We start from the raw sequence: 25,007 nt of genomic DNA, 5'->3' as shown, positions 1-25,007 counted from the left end.
TATTGCACTGTTAATTGAATGCAGGCCCCAGGGAGACACAACTTCTCAGGCACGTGCATTAACAGAAAGAAATGGCAGAGTATGACCTTCTCAGGGTACACCACCAGAAAAGGGAAGAAACCCTCAGATAGGCATGCATACAACTTCCTAAACATACTGCATGTGCTCACTTCCCAAGCAAAAGGAGGGCACTATGCATGCGGGCAGCCCCCTCTAAGGGAAGAATCATGGGAAAGGGGCACAAGACATGGGAAGTGGGCCAGCCTATGAAGTCTAGACCAAGGGTAAACACCACACTTGACCTTCATGTGCCCACTTGGGTCTCTTCTAAGCGTACTTTCCTTTCTTTCTTGTTCTAAAGCCTTTTAAAATAAACTTCCACTCCAGCTCTGAAACTTGTCTCTGTCCCTTTTTCTGCCTTATGCCCCTCAGTCAAATTCTTTCTTCTGAGCAGGCAAGAATTGAGGTTGCTGCAGACCTCAATTATGGATTCACTGCTGGTAACTCAGATACCTTCCACCAGTAACACTATATAGGATAATTTCTAGGACATCCTGATTTCTGCATGCCAAGACATTTGTTTGGTCTGTCTTCCCTTTACCTCAAAGGGACACCCAAATGTGCATAGACAACATGACTGATGGCCTTAGGTCTGACTCCCATGTGGGGCCTCCCAGGGTCACCTTGGTAGGCAACACGCAGGAGAGATCAGCTCCCCAAAGAAACGACTGGCTACCTGTGATTTTCCCCATTAACTCAGTGATGGGGCCAAGAAACGTGTGCTGCTGTCTCAACTCTCTCAGAAAGAAAGGAAAGGCGGAAAAGAAAAGAGATGTCAGAAACGTTAATAATTTTAATATTTTTCCATGATGCTGATAATAAACCAAAACTATACCCGGATTTTTGGGGGGTAGGAGGAGACAGGGTCTAGCTCTGTCATCCAGGCTGGCATGCAGTGGGGCAATTACAGCTCACTGTAACCTCCAACTCCTGGGCTCAAGGGATCCTCCCACCTCAGCTTCCAGAGTAGCTGGGACTACAGGTGTGTGCCATCACATCCAGCTAATTTTTTTTTTTTTCTGATAGAGATGGGGTCTTCCTGTGTTGCTAAGGCAGGTCTCAAACTCCTAGACTCAAGGGATTGTCCTGTCTCAGCCTCCCAAAAAATCGGGATTACAGGCTAGAGTCACTGTGCCACACCCAGTATTTCTTTTTAACTACTTCTCAAAGAGGAAGGCTTCCAAGTTTAGGGAAGGAAGTTCAGGGGTGCCTCAGTAACACAACGGTGGTCATGAGCACCAACAGGAGGCCACACCGGGGTGTCAACAAGCTGCTTCTCATGATTTGCTGAAGACAAGGAAGGTATAAAAACAGAAAACTTAAGTTTTATGGGTCAGCTCCATGGGCCAACTGCTCCATGGTGTTTTAGTGTAACAAACAAGGTAACAAAGATTGACCTCCCATCAGAGTTGCTGTTGAGACTTCTGAGCTTCCCAGTCACAAATTCCTTGCTAATTAATTATTCTCAAGAGTGATTATTACGAGTTTGACTTTAAAATGATTTCTTGAGCTCAGTCCTAAAACAGCCTGCAGCGCACCCATCCCACTTCCCAGGCCATTCAGGACAACAGAGAAACCTCCCATCACAGAGCCTATTCCCATACAAGCTGTCCTCACACGTTCTTCTGGTCTCAAACTTTCCTCCAGATCTATCTTATGCATTCATTCGTTTACATGCTCGATTACCATTTGGTGAGCATCTTTTCATGGAGGCTCTGGTCAAGATAAAAAGAAAAGAGCAAGGAATAAGGGGCATTTCCCTAATCTCAGGAGCAGAGGGATTAACCATGGTATGTAAAATTGAATCCAACAAACATTAAACAATGCAAATGCTCTGGCTTCAAATGTGTAACGACGGGAAGGATGCATGAAATCCCTGGGCATGGGAACGTGAGAAGAGCAGGGCACGGTGGCTCACACCTGCAATCCCAGCATTTTGGGAAGCCACAGCAGAAGGATTATTCAAGCTCAGGGGTTCAAGACCAGCCTGGGCAACACAGTGAGACACTGTCTCCACAAAAATTTTTAAATTAGCTGAGCATGGTGATGTGTGCCTATAGTCTCAGCTACTCAAGAGGCTGAGGTGGGAGGATTGCTTGAGCCCAGGAGGTTGAGGCTGCAGTGAGCCAAGATTGCACCACTGCACTACAGCCTGGGTGACAGAGCAAGGCTCTGTTTCAAAAAAAGAAAAAAAAGAAAATGAGGAGATATTTTCTCCCTTTACCCATATTCTTTTAATGTTATAAACAAGCTGCTGGTGCCGTAAGAAATAAGAACCAAAAAAAAGGAAAGACGACAGCTGGACTTCCTGTGTGCCAAGCATTCTGCATGAGTTACTCCCTATTTACACCTCATTTTCCATGCAGGAGGTCATATGAATGTCACAATTTTGGAAACTGTTCAACAAAGAAATAACATTTAATGGTTCCAAAAAAAAAACCACAAGTGACTGTTTAACTAAAATATTTTATAAAATGCTAGGTTTTCTGAAAAAAAATATGCTAGGTTTTCTGCACGCAACTTGCATTGCATGTGGGCCCTGTTGCTGACCATGGTCCCACACCCTAGCCCATGTTCCTCCAACACACCCGGTTTCAAGAGAAACAGAGCCATGCCATTGGAAATAGCAAGACAAAAGGAAAAGGTGCCTCTGGTGATGCTTGAAATCCCTTTCTGCCCGTCTACCCCCGTGTCTGCTGATATAGCCCTCAGTTGCACTGGAGAAAACATACAAGGCATCAAAACTTGCATACACAAGGTCGGGTGTGCAACTACCTGTCTCCAAAACGGAACACCATTTGGCAATCACCTTGGCAATTCTCCTACAAATTCCCTGCTGTGGGCTTTGAAATATGCCATGGAGCTACCTGGTTGGCTCTAGGTGTCACCATCTGTGGAGGAAGTGCACCTGGATGGGGAGCCAGCTGTGGGTCCTTCTCACTGCCTCTCAGCCAGCCCTGCTCAGGTTCTTGACCTCAGCCTGCTGGGGCTGGTAGCAAAAGGAGAAAGTTCTGCACCCCACCATGGCTATTCCCCACCACTTACTGAGCACATTCCAGGGGCCATGCCCAGAAGTAGAGAAGGGAGAGATGGGCAGCATGACAGAAAAATACTCCGTGGCCTCAGGGAACTGATGAGCTACAAGAATTGGCCAAGTGCAACTGCTAATGTGTTTGTGTAAGTAAAGTTTTATTGGAATATAGCCACATTCCCTGATTTCCATATTGCCCAGGGCTGCTTTCATGTTAGAACAGTTGCGATAAAGATCCTGTAGCCTGCAAAGCCTAAAATATCCACTCTCTAGTCTGTTGCAGAGAGAGTTCACTGACCCCTGGTCTAGCCAATAGAACCAAGTTCCAACATAATAATGGAAATCAAAACACACTCACTGCAAGAGAGGAAAATGCCAACTGGAGCAAGTCCTCCCTCTACCTGTCAGTGCAAGCCAGCAGCATAGGGGGCTCTCTCTCACCACAGACACACAGGATGGCTAGGTCCTTAACCTCCGGGAGGGACAAGCCTCCCCACCACCTTCACAGTCTTTGGCATGACCCAAGAATACCATTTAGGTATTGGGACAGAAGAGATGCCTCTTCTGTTTTCACATTTTTATATGTAAAATTTCATTCACCTCTTCACTCTGGCTTTGGGGATGTATACATACCGTTTTTGGGAAGGCTGCATTAAAGCTGAAACTTTGTCATCATAAAACTTCTTCATTGCAATCCTGTCAAGGGCCTGGTCGGCGCTGGAGGGGAAAGAGAGAGAGAGAGAGAGATAACTCAATGGAGCTCACACCACGTGGGTGCGTGATGGGGGATGTGTCTCATGGCTGTTGAAAGCGACCAGCTCCCACAGGGGGCTTCACCCTTTGCTGCACCTGTGCACACCCAATCCACCTGTCTCCTGTTAGACTTCATTTCCCCTGCAGGAATATACTGTGCTCAAAGTGGAGCCATAGTGCAGGGTCAGAATTCTCATCTGAAATAACAGCTCCTTATCTAAAGATATGATTCTTAAGAGTGCTGAATACCCAGCTTGCAGAAGAACCAACTGAGGCATCTCAGCAGGCAAGTGGTAGGGCTGGTGTCCAAAACTGTCCCTTGGCCACCCTACGTCCTAAATAAAGACCATTTTAAGTGGGTTCTGTGCAAGACAAGCAGGCAGACTCAAGTCTCAGGACCACAAGGATGCAGGGAGCAACCCAGGGCAGGAGAGTCAACGGACCCCCCCATGAAGTCCCAAGAGGCACCCTCAAGACACAAGTGGGCCAGCCTGTGCCCCACCAGTATGTCACTCCCAGGACTGGGCTTGAGAACACTGCAGGGCACCGGGGTTGGAAATGTATCTGAGGCCTCGGGGCTGCAGCATTGTTTTTGAAGTGATTGAAAGTAACCCTGCTTTTCAACAATATAGTTGACCTTCAATGCCAGGTCCACAGTGCTCACAGTTAGTGTCTGACAGAAACTTCCAGAAATCTCACAGCAGGGCATTCGTGGGATTTCTTGATATGACTTCAGCACAAATCCTGGAATATGAGTGCAGTGTCTTAACAATTCCAACTCATTTGGGCCAAATGCTTCCTTAAAACCCTGATAGGCCGGGTGTGGTGGCTCACACCTGTAATCCCAGCACTTTGGGAGGCCAAGGCAGGCGGATCACCTGAGGTCAGGAGTTCAAGACCAGCCTGGTCAACAGGGTGAAATCCTGGCTCTACCGAAAATAAAAATTACCGGGGCATGATGGTGGGTGCCTATAATCCCAGCTACTTGGGAGGCTGAGGTGGGAGAATCACTTGAACCCGGGAGGCGGAGGTTGTAGTGAGCAGAGATCACACCATTGCACTCCAGCCTGGGTGACAGAGTGAGATTCCATCTCAAAACAACAACAACAACAACAACAACACCTGATAAAGTGGGCCCCTTACTTAGAAAAACGTGTCTGTGCCCCTCTAGAAAAATGATGTACATAAGCACTGTGGACTTCATAAAAATACCGGTAGAGAGACAGGCAGGAGGAGAAAGAAACATACTCAAAAGTAAGTTGAGTGTGATTTGACTTTCACAGAATGCTATAAAATGGACAACTTGCTACGTGCATTTACTAGGCAAGGGGCTGTGCTGGTGGCGCAGTTACAAACAGAAGGGCCCACTTTAGCACCGAGTCCATCACATACTGAGCAGGAGAATGCAGCTCCATAGCCTCCCAGTGACTTTTAAGCATTCCTTTTTCTGAAATTTACTTGTTTTATTAAATGCTGAGAATACATTTTGACCAATGTTTATTTTCCATAGTAATATTAGTAGTAGTAATAATATTAGTACTGGTTTTGTCTTTATAACTCTTATTTTTATGGTGTTGATACAAGAATGTTCTTCTTCTCTGGTGACTTGAAGTTTCTGTTTTCTTCTGTTTGCAGTTTGTGATAAAGATCTCAAACATGTGCTTGTGCTATCTGGGATTACTCTACTTCTGAAATATAATCTAAGAGGGAACATTGTAGAAATGATCAAAGATGTATGTATAAGAATGTGTTCATCATGGCAAGCTTTGCAGTAGAAAACAACTGGAAGCAACCTTAATTACCAAAAAAAAAAAAAAAAAAAAAAAAAAAAACACTTGAGAGGCCAAGGTGGGCAAATCGCAAGGTCAGGAGTTCAAGACCAGCCTGGCCAACATGGTGAAACTACGTCTCTACTAAAAATACAAAAAATTAGCTGGGCATAGTGGCGGGTGCCAGTAATCCCAGCTACTTGAGAGGCTGAGGCAGGAGAATCACTTGAACCCGGGAGGCGGAGGTTGTAGTGAGCAGAGATCACACCATTGCACTCCAGCCTGGGTGACAGAGTGAGATTCCATCTCAAAACAACAACAACAACAACAACAACACCTGATAAAGTGGGCCCCTTACTTAGAAAAACGTGTCTGTGCCCCTCTAGAAAAATGATGTACATAAGCACTGTGGACTTCATAAAAATACCGGTAGAGAGACAGGCAGGAGGAGAAAGAAACATACTCAAAAGTAAGTTGAGTGTGATTTGACTTTCACAGAATGCTATAAAATGGACAACTTGCTACGTGCATTTACTAGGCAAGGGGCTGTGCTGGTGGCGCAGTTACAAACAGAAGGGCCCACTTTAGCACCGAGTCCATCACATACTGAGCAGGAGAATGCAGCTCCATAGCCTCCCAGTGACTTTTAAGCATTCCTTTTTCTGAAATTTACTTGTTTTATTAAATGCTGAGAATACATTTTGACCAATGTTTATTTTCCATAGTAATATTAGTAGTAGTAATAATATTAGTACTGGTTTTGTCTTTATAACTCTTATTTTTATGGTGTTGATACAAGAATGTTCTTCTTCTCTGGTGACTTGAAGTTTCTGTTTTCTTCTGTTTGCAGTTTGTGATAAAGATCTCAAACATGTGCTTGTGCTATCTGGGATTACTCTACTTCTGAAATATAATCTAAGAGGGAACATTGTAGAAATGATCAAAGATGTATGTATAAGAATGTGTTCATCATGGCAAGCTTTGCAGTAGAAAACAACTGGAAGCAACCTTAATTACCAAAAAAAAAAAAAAAAAAAAAAAAAAAAACACTTGAGAGGCCAAGGTGGGCAAATCGCAAGGTCAGGAGTTCAAGACCAGCCTGGCCAACATGGTGAAACTACGTCTCTACTAAAAATACAAAAAATTAGCTGGGCATAGTGGCGGGTGCCAGTAATCCCAGCTACTTGAGAGGCTGAGGCAGGAGAATCACTTGAACCCGGGAGGCGGAGGTTGTAGTGAGCAGAGATCACACCATTGCACTCCAGCCTGGGTGACAGAGTGAGATTCCATCTCAAAACAACAACAACAACAACAACAACACCTGATAAAGTGGGCCCCTTACTTAGAAAAACGTGTCTGTGCCCCTCTAGAAAAATGATGTACATAAGCACTGTGGACTTCATAAAAATACCGGTAGAGAGACAGGCAGGAGGAGAAAGAAACATACTCAAAAGTAAGTTGAGTGTGATTTGACTTTCACAGAATGCTATAAAATGGACAACTTGCTACGTGCATTTACTAGGCAAGGGGCTGTGCTGGTGGCGCAGTTACAAACAGAAGGGCCCACTTTAGCACCGAGTCCATCACATACTGAGCAGGAGAATGCAGCTCCATAGCCTCCCAGTGACTTTTAAGCATTCCTTTTTCTGAAATTTACTTGTTTTATTAAATGCTGAGAATACATTTTGACCAATGTTTATTTTCCATAGTAATATTAGTAGTAGTAATAATATTAGTACTGGTTTTGTCTTTATAACTCTTATTTTTATGGTGTTGATACAAGAATGTTCTTCTTCTCTGGTGACTTGAAGTTTCTGTTTTCTTCTGTTTGCAGTTTGTGATAAAGATCTCAAACATGTGCTTGTGCTATCTGGGATTACTCTACTTCTGAAATATAATCTAAGAGGGAACATTGTAGAAATGATCAAAGATGTATGTATAAGAATGTGTTCATCATGGCAAGCTTTGCAGTAGAAAACAACTGGAAGCAACCTTAATTACCAAAAAAAAAAAAAAAAAAAAAAAAAAAACACTTGAGAGGCCAAGGTGGGCAAATCGCAAGGTCAGGAGTTCAAGACCAGCCTGGCCAACATGGTGAAACTACGTCTCTACTAAAAATACAAAAAATTAGCTGGGCATAGTGGCGGGTGCCAGTAATCCCAGCTACTTGAGAGGCTGAGGCAGGAGAATCACTTGAACCCGGGAGGCGGAGGTTGTAGTGAGCAGAGATCACACCATTGCACTCCAGCCTGGGTGACAGAGTGAGATTCCATCTCAAAACAACAACAACAACAACAACAACACCTGATAAAGTGGGCCCCTTACTTAGAAAAACGTGTCTGTGCCCCTCTAGAAAAATGATGTACATAAGCACTGTGGACTTCATAAAAATACCGGTAGAGAGACAGGCAGGAGGAGAAAGAAACATACTCAAAAGTAAGTTGAGTGTGATTTGACTTTCACAGAATGCTATAAAATGGACAACTTGCTACGTGCATTTACTAGGCAAGGGGCTGTGCTGGTGGCGCAGTTACAAACAGAAGGGCCCACTTTAGCACCGAGTCCATCACATACTGAGCAGGAGAATGCAGCTCCATAGCCTCCCAGTGACTTTTAAGCATTCCTTTTTCTGAAATTTACTTGTTTTATTAAATGCTGAGAATACATTTTGACCAATGTTTATTTTCCATAGTAATATTAGTAGTAGTAATAATATTAGTACTGGTTTTGTCTTTATAACTCTTATTTTTATGGTGTTGATACAAGAATGTTCTTCTTCTCTGGTGACTTGAAGTTTCTGTTTTCTTCTGTTTGCAGTTTGTGATAAAGATCTCAAACATGTGCTTGTGCTATCTGGGATTACTCTACTTCTGAAATATAATCTAAGAGGGAACATTGTAGAAATGATCAAAGATGTATGTATAAGAATGTGTTCATCATGGCAAGCTTTGCAGTAGAAAACAACTGGAAGCAACCTTAATTACCAAAAAAAAAAAAAAAAAAAAAAAAAAAACACTTGAGAGGCCAAGGTGGGCAAATCGCAAGGTCAGGAGTTCAAGACCAGCCTGGCCAACATGGTGAAACTACGTCTCTACTAAAAATACAAAAAATTAGCTGGGCATAGTGGCGGGTGCCAGTAATCCCAGCTACTTGAGAGGCTGAGGCAGGAGAATCACTTGAACCTGGGAGGTGGAGGTTACAGCAAGCCAAGATCACGCCATTGCACTCCAGCCCCGGTGACAGAGTGAGACTTCGTCTTAAACACACACACACACACACACACACAAAACTGACAAAACTGGAAGCAACTTGGATAGGCAAAATCAACAAATGCTTAAATACATAACATATCCGTTGAATAAAGTGCTATGCTGCCACTGAAATGATGTCGGGAAACGATGCGTATAAAATGATATTAATGTAGAAAAGCAAGTCACAAAGAGCATGTGGTATCAGCCCATTTAATTGAAAGGCACTTAATACTATTACACCTACTAATCACAACAGCGTTAATGGTAGCCAATACCTGAGTACTGATGCTGTTCTAAGTGCTTTTTGTGTAACATATGTTGAACTGTCACAACATTCCGGGAAGTAGGACTACCATCATTTTCCAGGTAAGGATGCTGAGGCTTAGAGAGATTCATGTAAATTGCCTGACACATGCAGATGAAATACATATTGACTACTGAGAGAAAACAGAATTTGTAGCAAGAGGTCAAAGGTGTGTTTTTAGCCCTAAGACATCTACCCTTCCCAAAAAATCCAGGACTACCCACAGTGCATGGAACTTCGGTTCAGGCAGTACTACTTTGCTGGGGATAGAAATGCTCAGTTGCAGCTGGGCGTGATGGCTCACACCTGTAATCCCAGCACTTTGGCAGGCCGAGGCGAATAATCACCTGAGGTCAGGAGTTCAAGACCAGCCTGGCCAACATGGTGAAACCCTGTCTCTACTAAAAATACAAAAAATTAGCTGGGCATGGTGGCACACACCTATAATCCCAGCTACTCAGGAGGCTGAGGCAGGAGAATCACTTGAACCCGGGAAGCAGAGGTTGCAGTGAGCCAAGATTGCACCACTGCACTCCAACCTGGGCAACGGAGCAAGAGTCTGTCAAAAAAAAAAAAAAAAAAAAAACAGAAGTGCTCAGGCTCAGGTGGTCTCTGTCCAGAACCAGCCAGGCTATGTTTAGTTACCAACCAAATGTCTTTGGCATCATTGAGGGATGGATGTGCCCAGGAATCTCGATTTTCCTGGCACACACACACACCGATGATTATTCTCACCAAGAGGGTATCTGATTTTCACTTGGGGGTTGGTTTCCTCCCTGGCAGACACCAACTCCGCAGTTGGTTTCCAGAGAAAACATTCAGAAAGTCAAATTTCACTCCTTGGTGCTAGAAAGGAAAAGGTTTATCGGCTGATATGAATAGGCTTCTATTTCCTCAGAATGGAAAGCTCAGGCTTTACAAAGAGGCCATTGAGAAGACAGGGCAGATGCAAATGCAGACCCCATAAATAATGACATTTTCTGCATTGCATTTCAGCGAGAGTGAAGATCTGCACTCTGGGAAGGGTTCAGGTGTACACCACAGCTGCCCAAGGCCAGGAGGATGGGCATAGGGCTGAGGTCCTGGTGGCCCTGCCGTGTTTGTGTCATGTCTGGCTAAGGGGACCCAAGTGGCACCTCCAAAGTCTCCATGATTACAGTTCCATCTTATGGAAACCAGCCCAGACCTGGCTCTCCACTCCTAGGCTGTGGGATCATGAGCAAGCTGCCTGGCTCCTCTGAGCCTCACCTCCCTCATCCATGCAATGGGAATGATACTAACTGCCTCATGGGTTAGTTAGGAGAATTCAGGGAGAAAAGGAAACTATTCAGTATACTTCCCAGAGGCCCAGTGCCTGCAAAAGAGGTGGCTGTCACCATCATTATATACAAGGTATGAGCTGATTTAGTGAGACCACTCTGTTCTTTTCATAATCGTGACTTTTATCTCTGTTATTTTTTATTAGAGAATTCTCTATTAAAGAACAAGGGACAGTGGGGCCACTTATTTTTTTAATGCCTCCATGGAAGTACTTAGAATCAATCATACACAGTCACCCAACCTGGAAAATGCCACTTTCACAAGTGTAAACGCTTAACTGGAAACTGGGTTTCCAGGCACTGACCACCCCAGCACTGGGGGATGGGAAACACAGGTCAGCCAAGCCCTTGGTATCCAGAACAGCTCCTGCGCAGACAGCCTTCAGCCCCATGCAGGCTCAGCTTTTAGCACCTGAAGACAGCGAGCTGACATCATCCTACCTGGCTGAGATGTTGGTGAAATGCATGTAGGATGATATGACCACTCCTATGCATCCTTTCCCGCCCTGCAGGAGACAAAAGATCAGCTGATTTTCTCTGAAATCCCACAGCAGAGATGTAATTAGAACAGGAAAAGACTCACTAGTGGACAAAATAATAGAGAGCCTGCCTTGGAGGTAAGGCCAGCATTACCCACAGCCTTCCTGTCTGGGAAAGTCAGTACCCAGTGCAACTGAAGTCTCTGCAACAGGGAACCGAACCTGCATGCTGGGTGCAAACAGTAAGAGCGGGTGCTAACTGGAGCAGCCGTAGAAGCCCAGGAGGGCAGACCAACACAGCAGCTGCCTGTCATTTTACCCAATTAGGCTGGAAGAAACTGTGCCAGGAGCTGCAGCAATTAGCATGACTTAATTATCCACGTCAGACAGAAGTGAACGCCTGCCTGCTAACGGGCTGACAACGATCAGGGCTGCAAACACAGCTCAGCATGATGGGACACAGATTCCAGCTCACTGGCAGCACTGCCAGCACCTGAGCTCCACGTACACCCCCGTAGCCCGCCCTCACTACACATAGAGGAACCATTGTCCCAGGCAGAAGTTCTGGAAAAGGACCCACTCAAACCATAACCACAGACACCAACAGCCCAGCCCACAGACCAGCAACACCAGCAGGAGAAGCAGAAAGTATTGGACAGGCCACCCTCACCCAGGGCCATAGAGTGCCACCTTCTAGACCATACTCTTACAACCTACAACAGCAGATTGCAAACCACAGCCCAGGAGCTACTTCTGCCCATTACCTACTTTCCCACAACTTGTGAGCTAAGAGTAGTTTTACATTTTCTAACTATTAAGAAAAAATTTTGAAAAGAGAAGATTCCATGCCATGTGAAAATGTGTTGAAGTTCAGATTTCAGTTGTCCATATACAAAGTTTGACTAGAACATGGCCATTCCCATCTGTTCACCTACATCCAGGGCTGCTTTCACTCTCTCTGCAGGGGTAGGTTTGAGTATTTGCAGCAAGACCACGGGGACTGAAAAGCGTAAAATACAATCTGGCTCTTTTTTTTTTTTTTTTTGGAGACGGAGTCTCACGCTTTGTCGCCCAGGCTGGAGTGCAGTGGCACAATCTCGGCTCACTGTAAGCTCCGCCTCCCAGGTTCACGCCATTCTCCTGCCTCAGCTTCCCAGGTAGCTGAGACTACAGGCGCCCGCCACCACGCCCAGCTAATTTTTTGTGTTTTTAGTAGAGACGGGGTTTCACCATGTTAGCCAGGATGGTCTCGATCTCCTGACCTCGTGATCCACCCGCCTCAGCCTCCCAAAGTGCTGGGATTACAGGCGTGAGCCACCGCGCCCGGCCTAATCTGGCTGTTTTTAAAAATATTTGCCAACCCCTTATCTGGAATCATATAAAGCCAAAAAGGCAGGGCCTCTAATATGTAGCTCCCTAACTTCTTGAGAAGAAACTACTGATCAAATTCAAGTCACAATTCTGATAAGCCCAGTCACACATGAATGTCACCCAGGAGCATCCTCTCTGTCAGTGAAAGTCAAGAGCATGCCTTATAGGTACTCAATGCGGGCACTTGATACACTCTTTGCAGCTGAATCCTGGCACGTGCAAATTATTAACAGTATGGCTACTAGTATGCCTCTTGCATAAAACTGTATTTGACAGCAATTCACCTACAAAGAAACAACACTTCAGCCAAAACAGGCACACATGGCGGTAACATTTACCCCATTACCAATCGCTTTTGTGGCACTATTTATGGATTTTTTTTCTTTTTTTTTTTTTTTTTTGAGACAGAGTTTCGCTTTTGTTGCCCAGGCTGGAGTGCAATGGAACGATCTCGACTCACGGCAACCTCCACCTCCCAAGTTCAAGTGATTATCCTGCCTCAGCCTCCCAAGTAGCTGGAATTACAGGCATGCATCACCATGCCCGGCTAATTTTTTGTATTTTTAATAGAGACAGGGTTGTTCCATGTTGATCAGGCTGATCTCGAACTCCCGATGTCAGATGATCCCCCCACCTTGGCCTCCCAAAGTGCTGGGATTACAGGCATGAGCCACTGCGCCCGGCCTATAAAGCAAATATTAAAAGATCTGAAGGGACAGATAGAAATACCACAACCGTAGGGGACTTCAGTACCGCATTTTCAACAATGGACAGATCACCTAAACCAATAAGAAAACAGGGTACTCAACCTGCACTTTAGACCAAACAGACCTTACAGACATATACAGAACACTGCATCAGAATATGCATTCTTCTGAAGTGCACACAGAAGGTTCTCCAGGATAGATGGCACGTTAGGCCACAAAACAAACCTTAACGAATTTAAGGAGACTGAAATCATATCCAGTATCTTTTCTTTTTTTCTTTTTTTTTTTTTAATGGAGTCTCCCTCTGTCGTCCAGGCTAGAGTGCAGTGGCAAGATCTCAGCTCACTACAACCTCCACTGCCTGGGTTCAAGCGATTCTCGTGCCTCAGCCTCCCGAGTAGCTGGGAATACAGGTGCATGCCACCATGCCCAGCTAATTTTTTTGCATTTTTAGTAGAGACGGGGTTTTACCATGTTGGCCAGGCTGGTCTCGAACTCCTGACCTCAGGTGATCTGCCCGCCTTGGCCTCCCAAAGTGCTGGGATTACAGGCATGAGCCACCGCGCCTGGCCTCAAGTATCATTTCTGACCACAGTGGTATGAAACCAGAAATCAATAACAGGAGGAATCTTGGAAAATTCACAAGTTTATGGAAATTAAACAACATACTCCTAAATAACTACTGGGTCAAAGAAAAAAGTCAGAAGAGAGGTTTAGAAATATCTTGGGAGAAACAAAAATTGAAACACAACACACCAAAACTTATGGGATGCAGCAAAAGCAGTTGTAAGAGGAAAGTTTATGGCAATAAATGCCTATGTTAAAAGAAAAAACTCTCAAATAAAAAAACCTAATGTTAGGCCGGGAGCGGTGGCTCACGCCTGTAATCCCAGCACTTTGGGAGGCCGAGGTGGGTGGATCACGAGGTCAGGAGATCAAGATCATCCTGGCCAACATGGTGAAACCCCGTCTCTATTAAAAATACAAAAATTAGCTCATTGTGGTGGCACGTGCCTGTAATCCCAGCTACTAGGGAGGCTGAGGTAGGAGAATCACTTGAACCAGGGAGTTGGAGGTTGCAGTGAGCCGAGATCACGCCACTGCACTCCAGCCTGGTGACAGAGTGAGACTCTGTCTCAAAAAACAAAACAAAACAAAAAACCTAATGTTGCACCTGAAGGAACAAAGAACAAACTAAACCCCAAATTAGCAAAGGAAGGAAAAAACAAAGGTTGGAGCAGAAACAAATAAAGGAGAGACTAGAAAAACAATAGAAAAGATCAACAAAACTAAGGGTTGGGTTTCCTGAAGACTAACAAAATTGACAAATCTTTACCTAGACTAACATAAAAAGAGAAAACTCAAAATCAGAAATGAAAGAGCAGTCATCATAACTGATGCCATTTAGACACAAAGAAACACAAAAAACTACAAACAATTACATAGCAATAAATTGGATAACCTGGAACAAACTCATAAATTCCTAGACACATACCACCTACTAAGACTGAATCATGAAGAAACAGAGAATCTGAACAAAACAATAACAAGTAAGGAGATTGAATCAGTAATATAAACTCTCCGACAAAGAAAAGCCCAGGACCTGATCACTTAACTGATGAATTCCATCATCGAAAAAAAGAGAAAACTTTGCTATGGTTTAAATATTAGCCCCTTCCAAAACTCATGTTGAAATTTAATCTCCAATGTGGCAGTATTGAGTGGTGAGGCCTTTAAGAGATGACTGGGTCATGGGGAACCTTGCCTTCATGAATGGGTTAATACATCTGCGGATTAATTAACTAATGGGTTAACGAGTTATCACAGGAGCGGAACTGGTGGCTTTCTAAGAAGAGGAAGAGAGACCTGAGCTAGCACCCTCAGCCCCCTCGCCATGTGATGCCCCGTGCAGCCTCAGGACCTCTGCAGAGTCCCCAAGAGCAAGAAGGCGCTCACCAGACGCAGCCCCTTGAGCTTGGACATCTCAGCTCCTATAAATTTTAATATAAGAAATAAATTCCTTTTCTTTACAAATTACCCAGTTTCACATATTCTGTTATAAGTAACAGAAAACAGACTACTGCAAACTCTGCCAGAAAGCTGAAGAAATGCAAACACTTTCAAACTCATTTTACAAGGCCAGCAGTACCCTGATATGAGGTCTTTCTTAATGCAATAGTAAGTATTTAAGGTTTTGCAGGCTGCAAAGTCTTGTTTCAACCATTCAAACCTACCCCTGCATTGTGGGTGGAAGCAGCCATGGATGTACGTGAACAGATGGAGGTGGCCATGTTCCACTCAAACTACGTATGGAACTGAAGTAGGACATCTTCATGTAATGTTCATGTAAATAAAGCTCTTAGCTCACAGGATGTAGAAAACACAAGAGGGCACGATAGGCTCATGGACTGTTACGTTTTAGTGCAAGCTGCATTCTTTTGGACTTGGAACTGTTCTTAACAAAAATCACAGAATCACTAATTGCACAATTTTCCATGGGTATTCTTCACCATGGACTCAGAAACAAAAGGCATGGTGTGGATGAAATCTCCCAAAAGAACTGCAGGCCATTTCTGGTCAGTCAATAACCAGGATGTGGAGGGGTGAGGAGGAGACTGCACACACCCACACAAACACAAGCCTCTGCATCACACAGCAGAATGGGAAGCATAGCAGGACTGACCCTCACTCTGTTCCCGCCCAGGCTGAGACACACCCAGCTATGCTAGAAATTCCTGGCATGTGTGGAAGGATACGCGCATTCTGCAAAGCAGGCGGATTTCGCCAAATGTCAGCGATTTCACCCCTGCAGTGATGATGATGAACTTCTGTTAACATCGACATCAGCAATTTCAAATTAAAAGAGGGCTTATCTCTCAGGGCACAATTTCTAAGCTTTTCAAAAATGATTTACATGGCACCAGAAGAGGGCAAGCGATTAGCAAATCACTTCTGAGAAGTTTCAACATGTTCCCATGAATTCCACTAACAAGAGCTGTCCAGAAAGCCTAAAGTTGCTTAGCAAAATGATGAATTTTAGAAAGCTCTAGGTGGTCCCCACTAGGACCCATATGTTTTAAATAATCTCATCATTTCTTTCAATTTCATCTAAAGAATTGAAGTGAACAACAACTAAAATGGAATAAATGGCCAAGGATGGCACTTTTCAAGTCCAGCAACTCCAAGAGTCTTCTGACAATGCAGCTGGCAGCAGGTCTGGGTGCGCCCTAGAACCTGCACTTTCCACAGGTGCTGCTGCTGGGCCCAGGCTCACAGCTCAGGAATGCTGCTTAGAACAGCTTGCTACGTGATCCTGGGCAATGATGATCCATCAATATCAGGCTCACTGTGTCAAGATCACCACACCAAGCCTGAAAAGCATAGGTTGTTTTAATTAACAAGAATTACATTGATTTAAAAGTCTGTCTGACTCTCTCTCTCTCTCTCTCTTTTTCTCTCTCTTAGTTTGCACCAAAACACAATTTGGGTGGAGGATCCATAATTTAACATAATACTTGAAAAGATCAGGTCATCATAGACAATTTGGTGGTCCTAATGGGTGTGCCTGTCCATTTGGGGGGAAAATATGATCAAGTTAGATGTGAGGAAAGAGACAATACCAGAGAGAAGCAAATAACATCTGTGTGTCCCTGATGGAAGTTTTCTGCACATCGAATGGTCATCAAATGCCTTACAGCTGTAAACAGCATCCACAGGCCGGTCTACCTAGTGCCTTTGCGGGAAAGATATACTGAGAGTCTAACATAACTCAAATGGAAGCTTCTTTCAAACTAAATTCCATAATACAATGGATTTCTGTGCAGTTTTTTAGTGTGAAAGAGTCCGGAAGAAAAAAAAAACACTTCTATCTTGAACCGTCAACACTTCCTAGATACTTTGATGGTCCTAAGAATGCTTTGTCAAACACACAAAACAGGGAGCTGCCCATTAATGAACAGCGACCCCAGCCCCCTGGCTACATCCTTTCCCAAAGGATTCCTCCCTGACTCAAGGTGTGACTGGGATAAGAGCTTTTCTCTAATAGTAAGTTTCTGGCAGGAGGGTTAAGCTTCACACGCTTACCCCTCAGTGAGTTTGCTTTCAGTCCAACCCCTTTCAACACCAATCACATTTGAGGAGCAGTGCAAAGCAGCTGAGAAAACTGGGAATTAAGAGGAAAGATCCCAGGAGGTAGGAGGAGGAAGCATGGAAGGAACCCGATGCAGCCAGGAGGAGGAGTGCCCACCAGCTATGCACCTGGGCTGCCGGCATCCACCAAGCCTGCTGGGGCTGACACACAGACAGTCCCAGCCACTCTGTGAAGATGCACAGGCCACATCTGCACTGCAATGGCTCCACGTGGAAAGGACGACATGTTTACTGCAATGGCATCATGCCATCATCTAGTCTATCAACTGATTACCATAACTCAAGACGGCATGGAAAGTCTGACACAGTCCATCTGAAAAGGGCATAGCTGTTTTGAAAAGGAGGGCTTTCCATGAAAAATAAAATTTAATAAAAACGAAACGATTTGCTCTCATAACTGTGGTCAATTTGGGGTCAATAGTTTCAAATGTCCAGCTACACATTCAGGGACCACAATCCTATAAATTCTAAGGCCAAACTTGGGGAGGTGTGATAACTCTTTGTTTCCTTCTTTAAGAGCAAGTAGGAAAACCTAAAGACAAACCCATAAGGAGCGCATCACACCAGCTCAAAGCGGAAATGTGCTCATATGCAGCAGTTGTCTCCATCTCAACTCCAAAGGCTAAAGCCTAGCCAGACCCCCAAATGTGAGAGGGGGTGCGCTCACCCTGCAGTGAATGACGACCACATGCTGGGGGTTGCTGTTCAGCCAGGACTCCTGTGCCTTGCATATGGTACACATCTTATCCAGGGGCAGTGCGTGGTGCTCCGGCCAGCCCACATCCATGATCTGCAACAAGAGAGGGGAGCTCCCTCAGTTTCCATTTCCTGAAACCTTCTGAGGCCATCTCACAATGACTTCTTTCATCATCGATACATTTCATTTGGGAGTAAAGAACATGCTGGGTGACCATTTCCTAAAACTCAGTGAGCACGAGGACCAACTTCCTTCACTGGGAAGAAAAAATAAAGCATTATACTGCCCACGTGATGCCTCTTCCTCTAGGGGCTCATCTGCTCTTCTGCAGCTGGGGTGACAATTCTAGAAAGGTCTTTGAGTTGCCGATGGTGCAGGTTGTGTGAAGAGGGCTGCAGTCCAGTGAGATCTCAAACAGCAGTCCTAGGCCCAAGCTGCTGCCAAAATCTCCCCACTCGGGTTAAAATCCCAGTTTGGAGAGTGCAGCCAGCCATCTCCCACACTGTGCAGACAACACCTCAGAGACAATCTCCTGGAAAGGCAGGACTTAAGGAGGAAGCACCTTCAAAACCCTGATTAAGTTTGGTGCTTGGACAAAGAAAATCACCACCATGTGCTAAAGACACAGTGACTCGGTACAGAACTGCAGCTCTGAGCATCCTGAGGCACACAGAAGTCCACAGTGGCCTGTGGCCACATGGGGGTGTTGCTTTTCCTTTGATTTCCTTTTGTCAGTAGGGTGAGGACAAGGGGCTCTATCTTACGATGAAAGTCGTAGAAATAGTGTAAGATTGTTGGAAATTTCAGAAAACTGCCAGGAAGTAGGAAAAGTCACTACCGCTGCCACCACTCAAAGATAACCACTGCAATGTTTTCATGAATCCCTTAGTCTCTTTTCCATATACATTCAGCATAATTGAGATACCATTATACATAAATTCTATACTCTACTATTGATAACTAGTATTAAAATAGGCAACTTATCATGTTTCCGCTCTGTTACTCTAATGGCTGCAAAATATTTCAACATATAGAATATACATACATATATTACCACAACTTATGTTGATTGAGTCTTAAAATTATCCCAAGCTTTGCTATTGAAAATGATCATGAAGGGTGAGGGGCAAGGGGAATGAGAGCATTAGGACAAATACCTAATGCGTGAGGAGCTTAAAACCTAGATGACAGGTTGATAGGTGCAGCAAATCACCATGACACATGTATATCTATATAACAAACCTGCACGTTCTGCACCTGTATCCCAGAACTTAAAGTAAAATTTGAAAAAATTTTAACAATGTTTTAAAAAATGAAAATTATCATGAAAGGAGTGGATTACTATGACCATAAAGAGATACTAGGAGAAGAGAGCCCCATGCTGATGGAAATGTTTTGTCTCTTGTTTGTGGTGGCTTAACAAATCTATACACATGATGCAGTTTAGATTTGTTCTATACATATATTTGTTATAGATTTGTTCCATGCATATATATATGCAGTATATATGAAAGATCCCAGGAGGCGGGAGGAGGAAGCATCACGTGTATAGATTTGTTCTATACATATATATGTAGTATTTATCATCTATACACACGATGCCGAGAAACACACATGTACGCAAAACCAGGGAAATGTGAGTGAGGTCCGTGGACTATACCAATGCCAACTTCCTGACCTAGATATTTTACTATTAGTGTTGTAAGAGTCTCCCACTGGAAAGACTGGGTGAGAAGTACAGGAGATCTCTGTATTATTTTCACAACTTCCTATGAATCTCTAACTATTTCAAACTGAAAAAAAAAGTAATTAAAACAATTGATATGAACAATTCCTAATACTCCTTATCAAGTCACATTCCACAAAGACTAGTAGCAAATTATTTTTGCACAAAATAAGCATTGTTTACATTTTTCAAAAATGCAGAATATAAAGGGATGAACTCCATACCTTTGGGTTAAGCTTTGTAAGGTCATATCTCTTTTCTGAAAGATTCAATACCTATAAAAGAGAGAAAAAATGCCTTGCGTAAAATAGATTTTAATATTTTAAAAAATTAATACTTTAATTTTTATTTAATTTTAATTAATACTAATTTTTTAAAAAAATATCTAAAATCTTCACACTCACAAATTGGGGGATAAAAAGCTTTTAGACAAATCCTTGACATCAGAGATGAAAGGAGAAAACACACTGCATTTTTACATGATGTTTCCCTTCCAGGTACTGAGGATCAGAAAAGATTGAAAAATATAGACGTGTGTGGTCACAGAATACAAAACAAATAAAATAAATAAGATAAGGATGGCATACAGAACCCTTACACATAAAGTCTATATTCTACTTCGTTAACTAGTATTAAACCAGGCAATTTACCGTGTTACTATTTTTTTTTTAATTCTCATGGCTACAAAATATCCCAACATACAGGATATATATATGTACACATATATATACACACACACACATAAAAAATATATAATATAAAATATATATACATATATATATAAAATAAATTCCATAGTCTTGCTCCTGACAACACAAACTGACCCAATAGAGAGGTGGCACATGGTGGGGAAGGCAGTCCCTCCTCTATGGCCTGGTGGCCCCAGGCCTGGAAAGGGCTGAGTTCATGCCCAGCCAAGAGCCACGGCCTAAGTTCACTGAAAAAATCACAGCCATTTGTGGAACCTTGCTAAATACTCCACTAGTTCAAACTGAAAAAAATAATAACAATAATGTTCCAGCAACAAGGAGCCTTAAAAATTAACTAAACGTCCCTCTCACTTCAGAGTCAGAGATGTGAGGAAAGTGAAGGGTGGGGGCTTGTCCTGGTCACCCAGCAAGCCCTGTTTATGACAAGGGGGGGCGCTGCTTTGAGACCCACAGTTCATTTCTTAACCCTGCACAAGAAAAAGATCCCTGCCATAGCCATTTTGCAGGGAGAGCTCTGGCCCTGACAAGGCCCCACAGACAGGTGCTGGCCAGGGCTCCAGGCCCTCTGCATGGTCTCTTTGGGGAAGGTGGACTGGGGAAGAGGGGAAGGATGGCCAGAGAGGAGACTCGGGATGTGCTGACCAGCCTGGGAGTGGCTTCCAAAGGAAGGAGCCATGGTCCTGCAGAGCACACTGCCTCAGTGATGAAGGAGGAAGCCCTGGGGAGGAGAGGGCCCCTGGTGAGAGGCACCACCATCAGATGGGGCTTGGCCACCACTTCCTGTCCACTGCCAGGTCACAGACAAGATGGGCTTCAAGACGAGAAAGAGGCAGGAGCTTGAGTGAATCAAGGATTGGGGAGGGGTCAGGACACAGGAAGCACCCGGGCCAGGGCTGCTCTGGCATCAGACGGAGGCCACATCCTACTCTGCCACTTGGGTCCACCTCTCCCAGCCACTGGTGTCCCAGTCATTGGAGCAGACCAACAAGGAAGACAATGACCACCTTGTAGGCTTGCGGGGCAGATTAGCTTTACCACAGATAAGGAGGCCTCCTTACTAGAGATAAGAAGGCAGGTAGAGAGAGGGTGCCAGGGAGCTGTCATTCAATCCCATTAGTGACTGTTGACAGCAGAAGGAAGTCAGCCTCCACCTGGGCTACCAACCATGGGAACAGAAAACAAGGGGCCAATCAGAGGGTGAGAGATGGTGAGAAGCTGTTCTGTATTATTTATTCCTCAGATGTGGCTCCACCATCAACTCGACACGTGTGTTTTGAAAATCAACCTGTCTCCTTGTCTCCAGGGCAGCCCCTGGTTTCTTGGGTGCCCACCTAATTTGTCTTCCTAATTTCTGGCTCAGGAGGAGAGTCACAAGTTTGTCTTTTGATACCAGGGATGCAGCATGGGAGTGCAGGGGTGGCTGGCCGGGGACATGTCCCAAGGCACTGGGGAGCCAGCCTCACTGATGAGTGCAGGACGAGGCAACAGCCATCCCTGTGGTCAGCAGTCGTGTGTCCCTGAAAGCTACCTACAGAGACACATAAGGCTCCTCCCCAGGCGTGGCAGCAGAGAGACACAGGACGAGGGCGACATGGACAGCTGTGTGAGCCCAGGCCCTTGAGCTTCTCCCTCATGTGTAAACCAGTGTTCTGTGAGTGCCCATCCCTACACAGTGCCTGTTGCAGAGCCTGCCCAAAGGCTCCCGGAGCTGCCCACCTATCACCAGGTAGTTGTCCCCATGCTTGGACTTGAGCATGCGCGTGACCTCCTGCAGGTTGTGCAGGTAGGATTCCTCGGAGCAGCCGGCGGGGAAGGACACGGCGATGATGCGCTCCGTGATGTAAGTGAGGTCCAGCCCATGGCCCTCCTCCATGGTGGGACTCAGGATGACGAGCCTGCGAGAGAGCAGTGGGCAGATCAGAAGCAGGGTAAGGAGACAACAGACATCCCCTAGGAAAAAGGTGAAGACGACGGACACTCATCCCCTGGGTGTTCACACCAGCACCTGGGCGGCCAGCTACGGGAATTTACAGTGTGCACAGCCTCTGCGCTGTGTTCCCATAATGGTGGGCAGTGTGGGGAGGGGCACAAGATTGAATTTTCCTAGCAGGGCATGACAGGGTACCGCAAGCTGCAGCCAGGGAACGCACAAAGAGAAAGCAACCCAGAGCAGTGACACATGGGCTCAGATGCAAAAGCACGAAGGCGGGAAGGACTTTTTGTGGTTTCACTGGGAGCAGGAACAGGGTTCCAGGTGGGACTCCTGGAGAGGGAGCCTCAACCCTGCTCCGAGGTATCAAGGTCGGCACGAGGGGACACCGGGAGGGGGCCAGGAGGAAGAGGAGATGGTGTGAGCAGAAGCCAAACATCAGCAAGCAGCTCCTCGTGTCCGTATGTGGCATCCTGGGGCAGGTGTGGCCAAGGATGAGGCTGGTGAGGTGGCCAGCTATGGTCGTGGAGGACCCTACAGGCCCAAGAAGGAGGCAGGACCTCACGTGGAGAGGGGACCAGCTGGGGCATAATCAAAGCGGCCTTTCATCTACTGAGCAGCAACTCAGCAGACTCCTATCAGAAGGCTAAGAGCTCCATGGGGCCCCGCTGGGACGCCACCCAGCTAACCACAGGCCAGGTGGATGCAGAGTAGAATGTGGGGCTGGCCACCCAGCCAGGGGCCCAGGTGGCCAGGGCAGGTCCCCAAGTGTGAGATGAAGACTGTGGAGGAGGGAAGAGGGAAGAGGGTAGAAATGGTCATGTCATGGCCAGCAGCCTGAGGACGTGGGCAGGACTGGCAGTGTGGGAGCCAGGCACCCAATGTGACTGGAGACAAGGGCCTCCCACAGACCACAGATTCTCCACCAGCCCTGTGGTTCCCAGGGAGGCCTGAGCCCCTCCCAGGAGGGCTCCTAACATTAGGGCTGAGGGTGGTATCCAGGAGGAGGTGGAAAAGGTTCCAGGGAGAGGGGATGAGGTCAAACCCAATCGGTGCCCCCATGAGGTAAAGCCAGAGGCATGGGTCCACAGGACGTGTCCTTAAGTCCCTCCAAAGTGCTGCCACCAGCTTTGGAGTTTTCATTTTTACTACTCCTATGTGTTCCTCTCTTTCTTTTAATTTTAGAAAAATTCAAAACCATATAAAATGGTTTTACAAACCTCCATGTACCCACATCACCTAACTTCAAAATTACCGACACACAGCTAACCTTTGTCCATCAATACCCCCAGCAATCTCCTCCACCACTTTGATTGCTTTAAAGCAATCCCAGATACTATGTAATTTCATTTATAAATCTTGCAGTATTGATTTCTAAAAGATAAGGGCACTTTTTGATTAAAATGTCTACAACGCCATTATCACACCTTGAAAAGAAATAATAACATCAAACATCCAATACCATACATTTATTTTTATTTTTATTTATTTTTATTTTTTCGAGACAGAGTCTCACTCTGTCGCCAGGCTGGAATGCAGTGGCACAATCTCGGCTTGCTGCAATCTCTGCCTCCCGGGTTAAAGGGATTCTCCTGCCTCAGCCTCCCGAATAGCTGGGATTACAGGCATGCACTACCACACCCAGCTAATTTTGTATTTTTAGTAGAGATGGGTTTTCACTATGTTGGCCAGGATGGTCTCGATCTCTTGACCTTATGGTCTCCTCACCTCAGCCTCCCAAAGTGCTGGGATTACAAGCGTGAGCTACTGCGCCCGGCCCATACATTTATTTTTTAAGGTTGATTTGTTCAAATCAGCATCCAAACAATTCCCAAGGATTTTGTTTTCTCTACCTTATTTATCAGACATGGATTTAATTCCAAGTCAAATTGAACACTGTTAGAACAGAAATGAAGCGCTTCCTACGGTCATGAGGATCCACAGTGAGTGCCTCTCCAGAAAATGCTGGCTCAGGGCCCCCATCATCTGCTCTAAAGGGGCTCTTGCCAGCACACCCTGGAGTCTCCCCCAAAAGTGACACTTGCACAATCAGGCCTCAGCAGTGCAATTATTTATTCAAAGACAATCACAGATGTTTCTACCAGCTGGGCTTCTGACCCTGACACAGCATTTAGAAACGGATAGAAAACGTGGCCTGTATCACCTTTGATTGGCAATGTTTACAACCAAAACAGAAATTATGATTTCTACAGAATAAAATGATGCCATGCCCAAGTTTCCTCTGTGGAGAGCTGACCTACAGCCAGAGACACAGGAATGCATGACCCACACAGACACTCACCACAGAGGTTTATCATGGCAGAGAGAACTGGACAGTGTGGAACTCCCTGGAGCCTGCAAATAACAAAACAAGGGTCATTTTGAAGTTTCCTTTCCTGCCAGTCTACATGACACAGACACCACTGAGAGGGAACAATGACAGCTGTCCCATAGTTTAATTATAAACTGCAAGTCAATCATAACTGCTAGCTCACCTTATCACCTCAGAAGGGTCTACACCATGTTGTGTGCTTCAGCTCACCAGAGGACGCAATGCCACTAACTAGCATCAGGACGGGCTTCCACAGGAGCCAGTGAGGCCACCCTCCAGTCAGGGCAAGGTAGGCATCACTTGGCGTGCAAACAGTGCCCTGCCATCCAACACGGGAGGTGCCAGATGACACCAGCACTATGACTATCATGGCTGCTATTATTTACTTGAAAGAACCAATTAATGAGTGACTTTCAGGA

General features: G+C 45.2%; 1 protein-coding gene across 1 annotated transcript in view; it reads right to left on the bottom strand.

Annotated features, from left to right (window-relative positions):
- The window catches only part of LOC129016782 (tensin-3-like), a 135,246-nt gene that overhangs the window by 26,986 nt on the left and 83,253 nt on the right, over nt 1-25,007 (bottom strand). Inside the window, exons 4-9 of the mRNA XM_063655982.1 lie at nt 24,559-24,611; nt 22,050-22,221; nt 19,841-19,891; nt 17,861-17,983; nt 10,929-10,993; nt 3,725-3,808 (exon numbers count right to left, since the gene is read on the bottom strand). Of these exons, the coding sequence (XP_063512052.1) occupies nt 3,725-3,808; nt 10,929-10,993; nt 17,861-17,983; nt 19,841-19,891; nt 22,050-22,221; nt 24,559-24,611 (548 nt within the window). The remainder of the gene's footprint in view (nt 1-3,724; nt 3,809-10,928; nt 10,994-17,860; nt 17,984-19,840; nt 19,892-22,049; nt 22,222-24,558; nt 24,612-25,007) is intronic.

The sequence above is a fragment of the Pongo pygmaeus genome, chromosome 19 (genome assembly GCF_028885625.2).
Source record: "Pongo pygmaeus isolate AG05252 chromosome 19, NHGRI_mPonPyg2-v2.0_pri, whole genome shotgun sequence".
NCBI lineage: Eukaryota > Metazoa > Chordata > Mammalia > Primates > Hominidae > Pongo > Pongo pygmaeus.
Note: the sequence above shows the minus strand (reverse complement) of the source record. Positions and strands in the feature narration are given on the sequence as shown.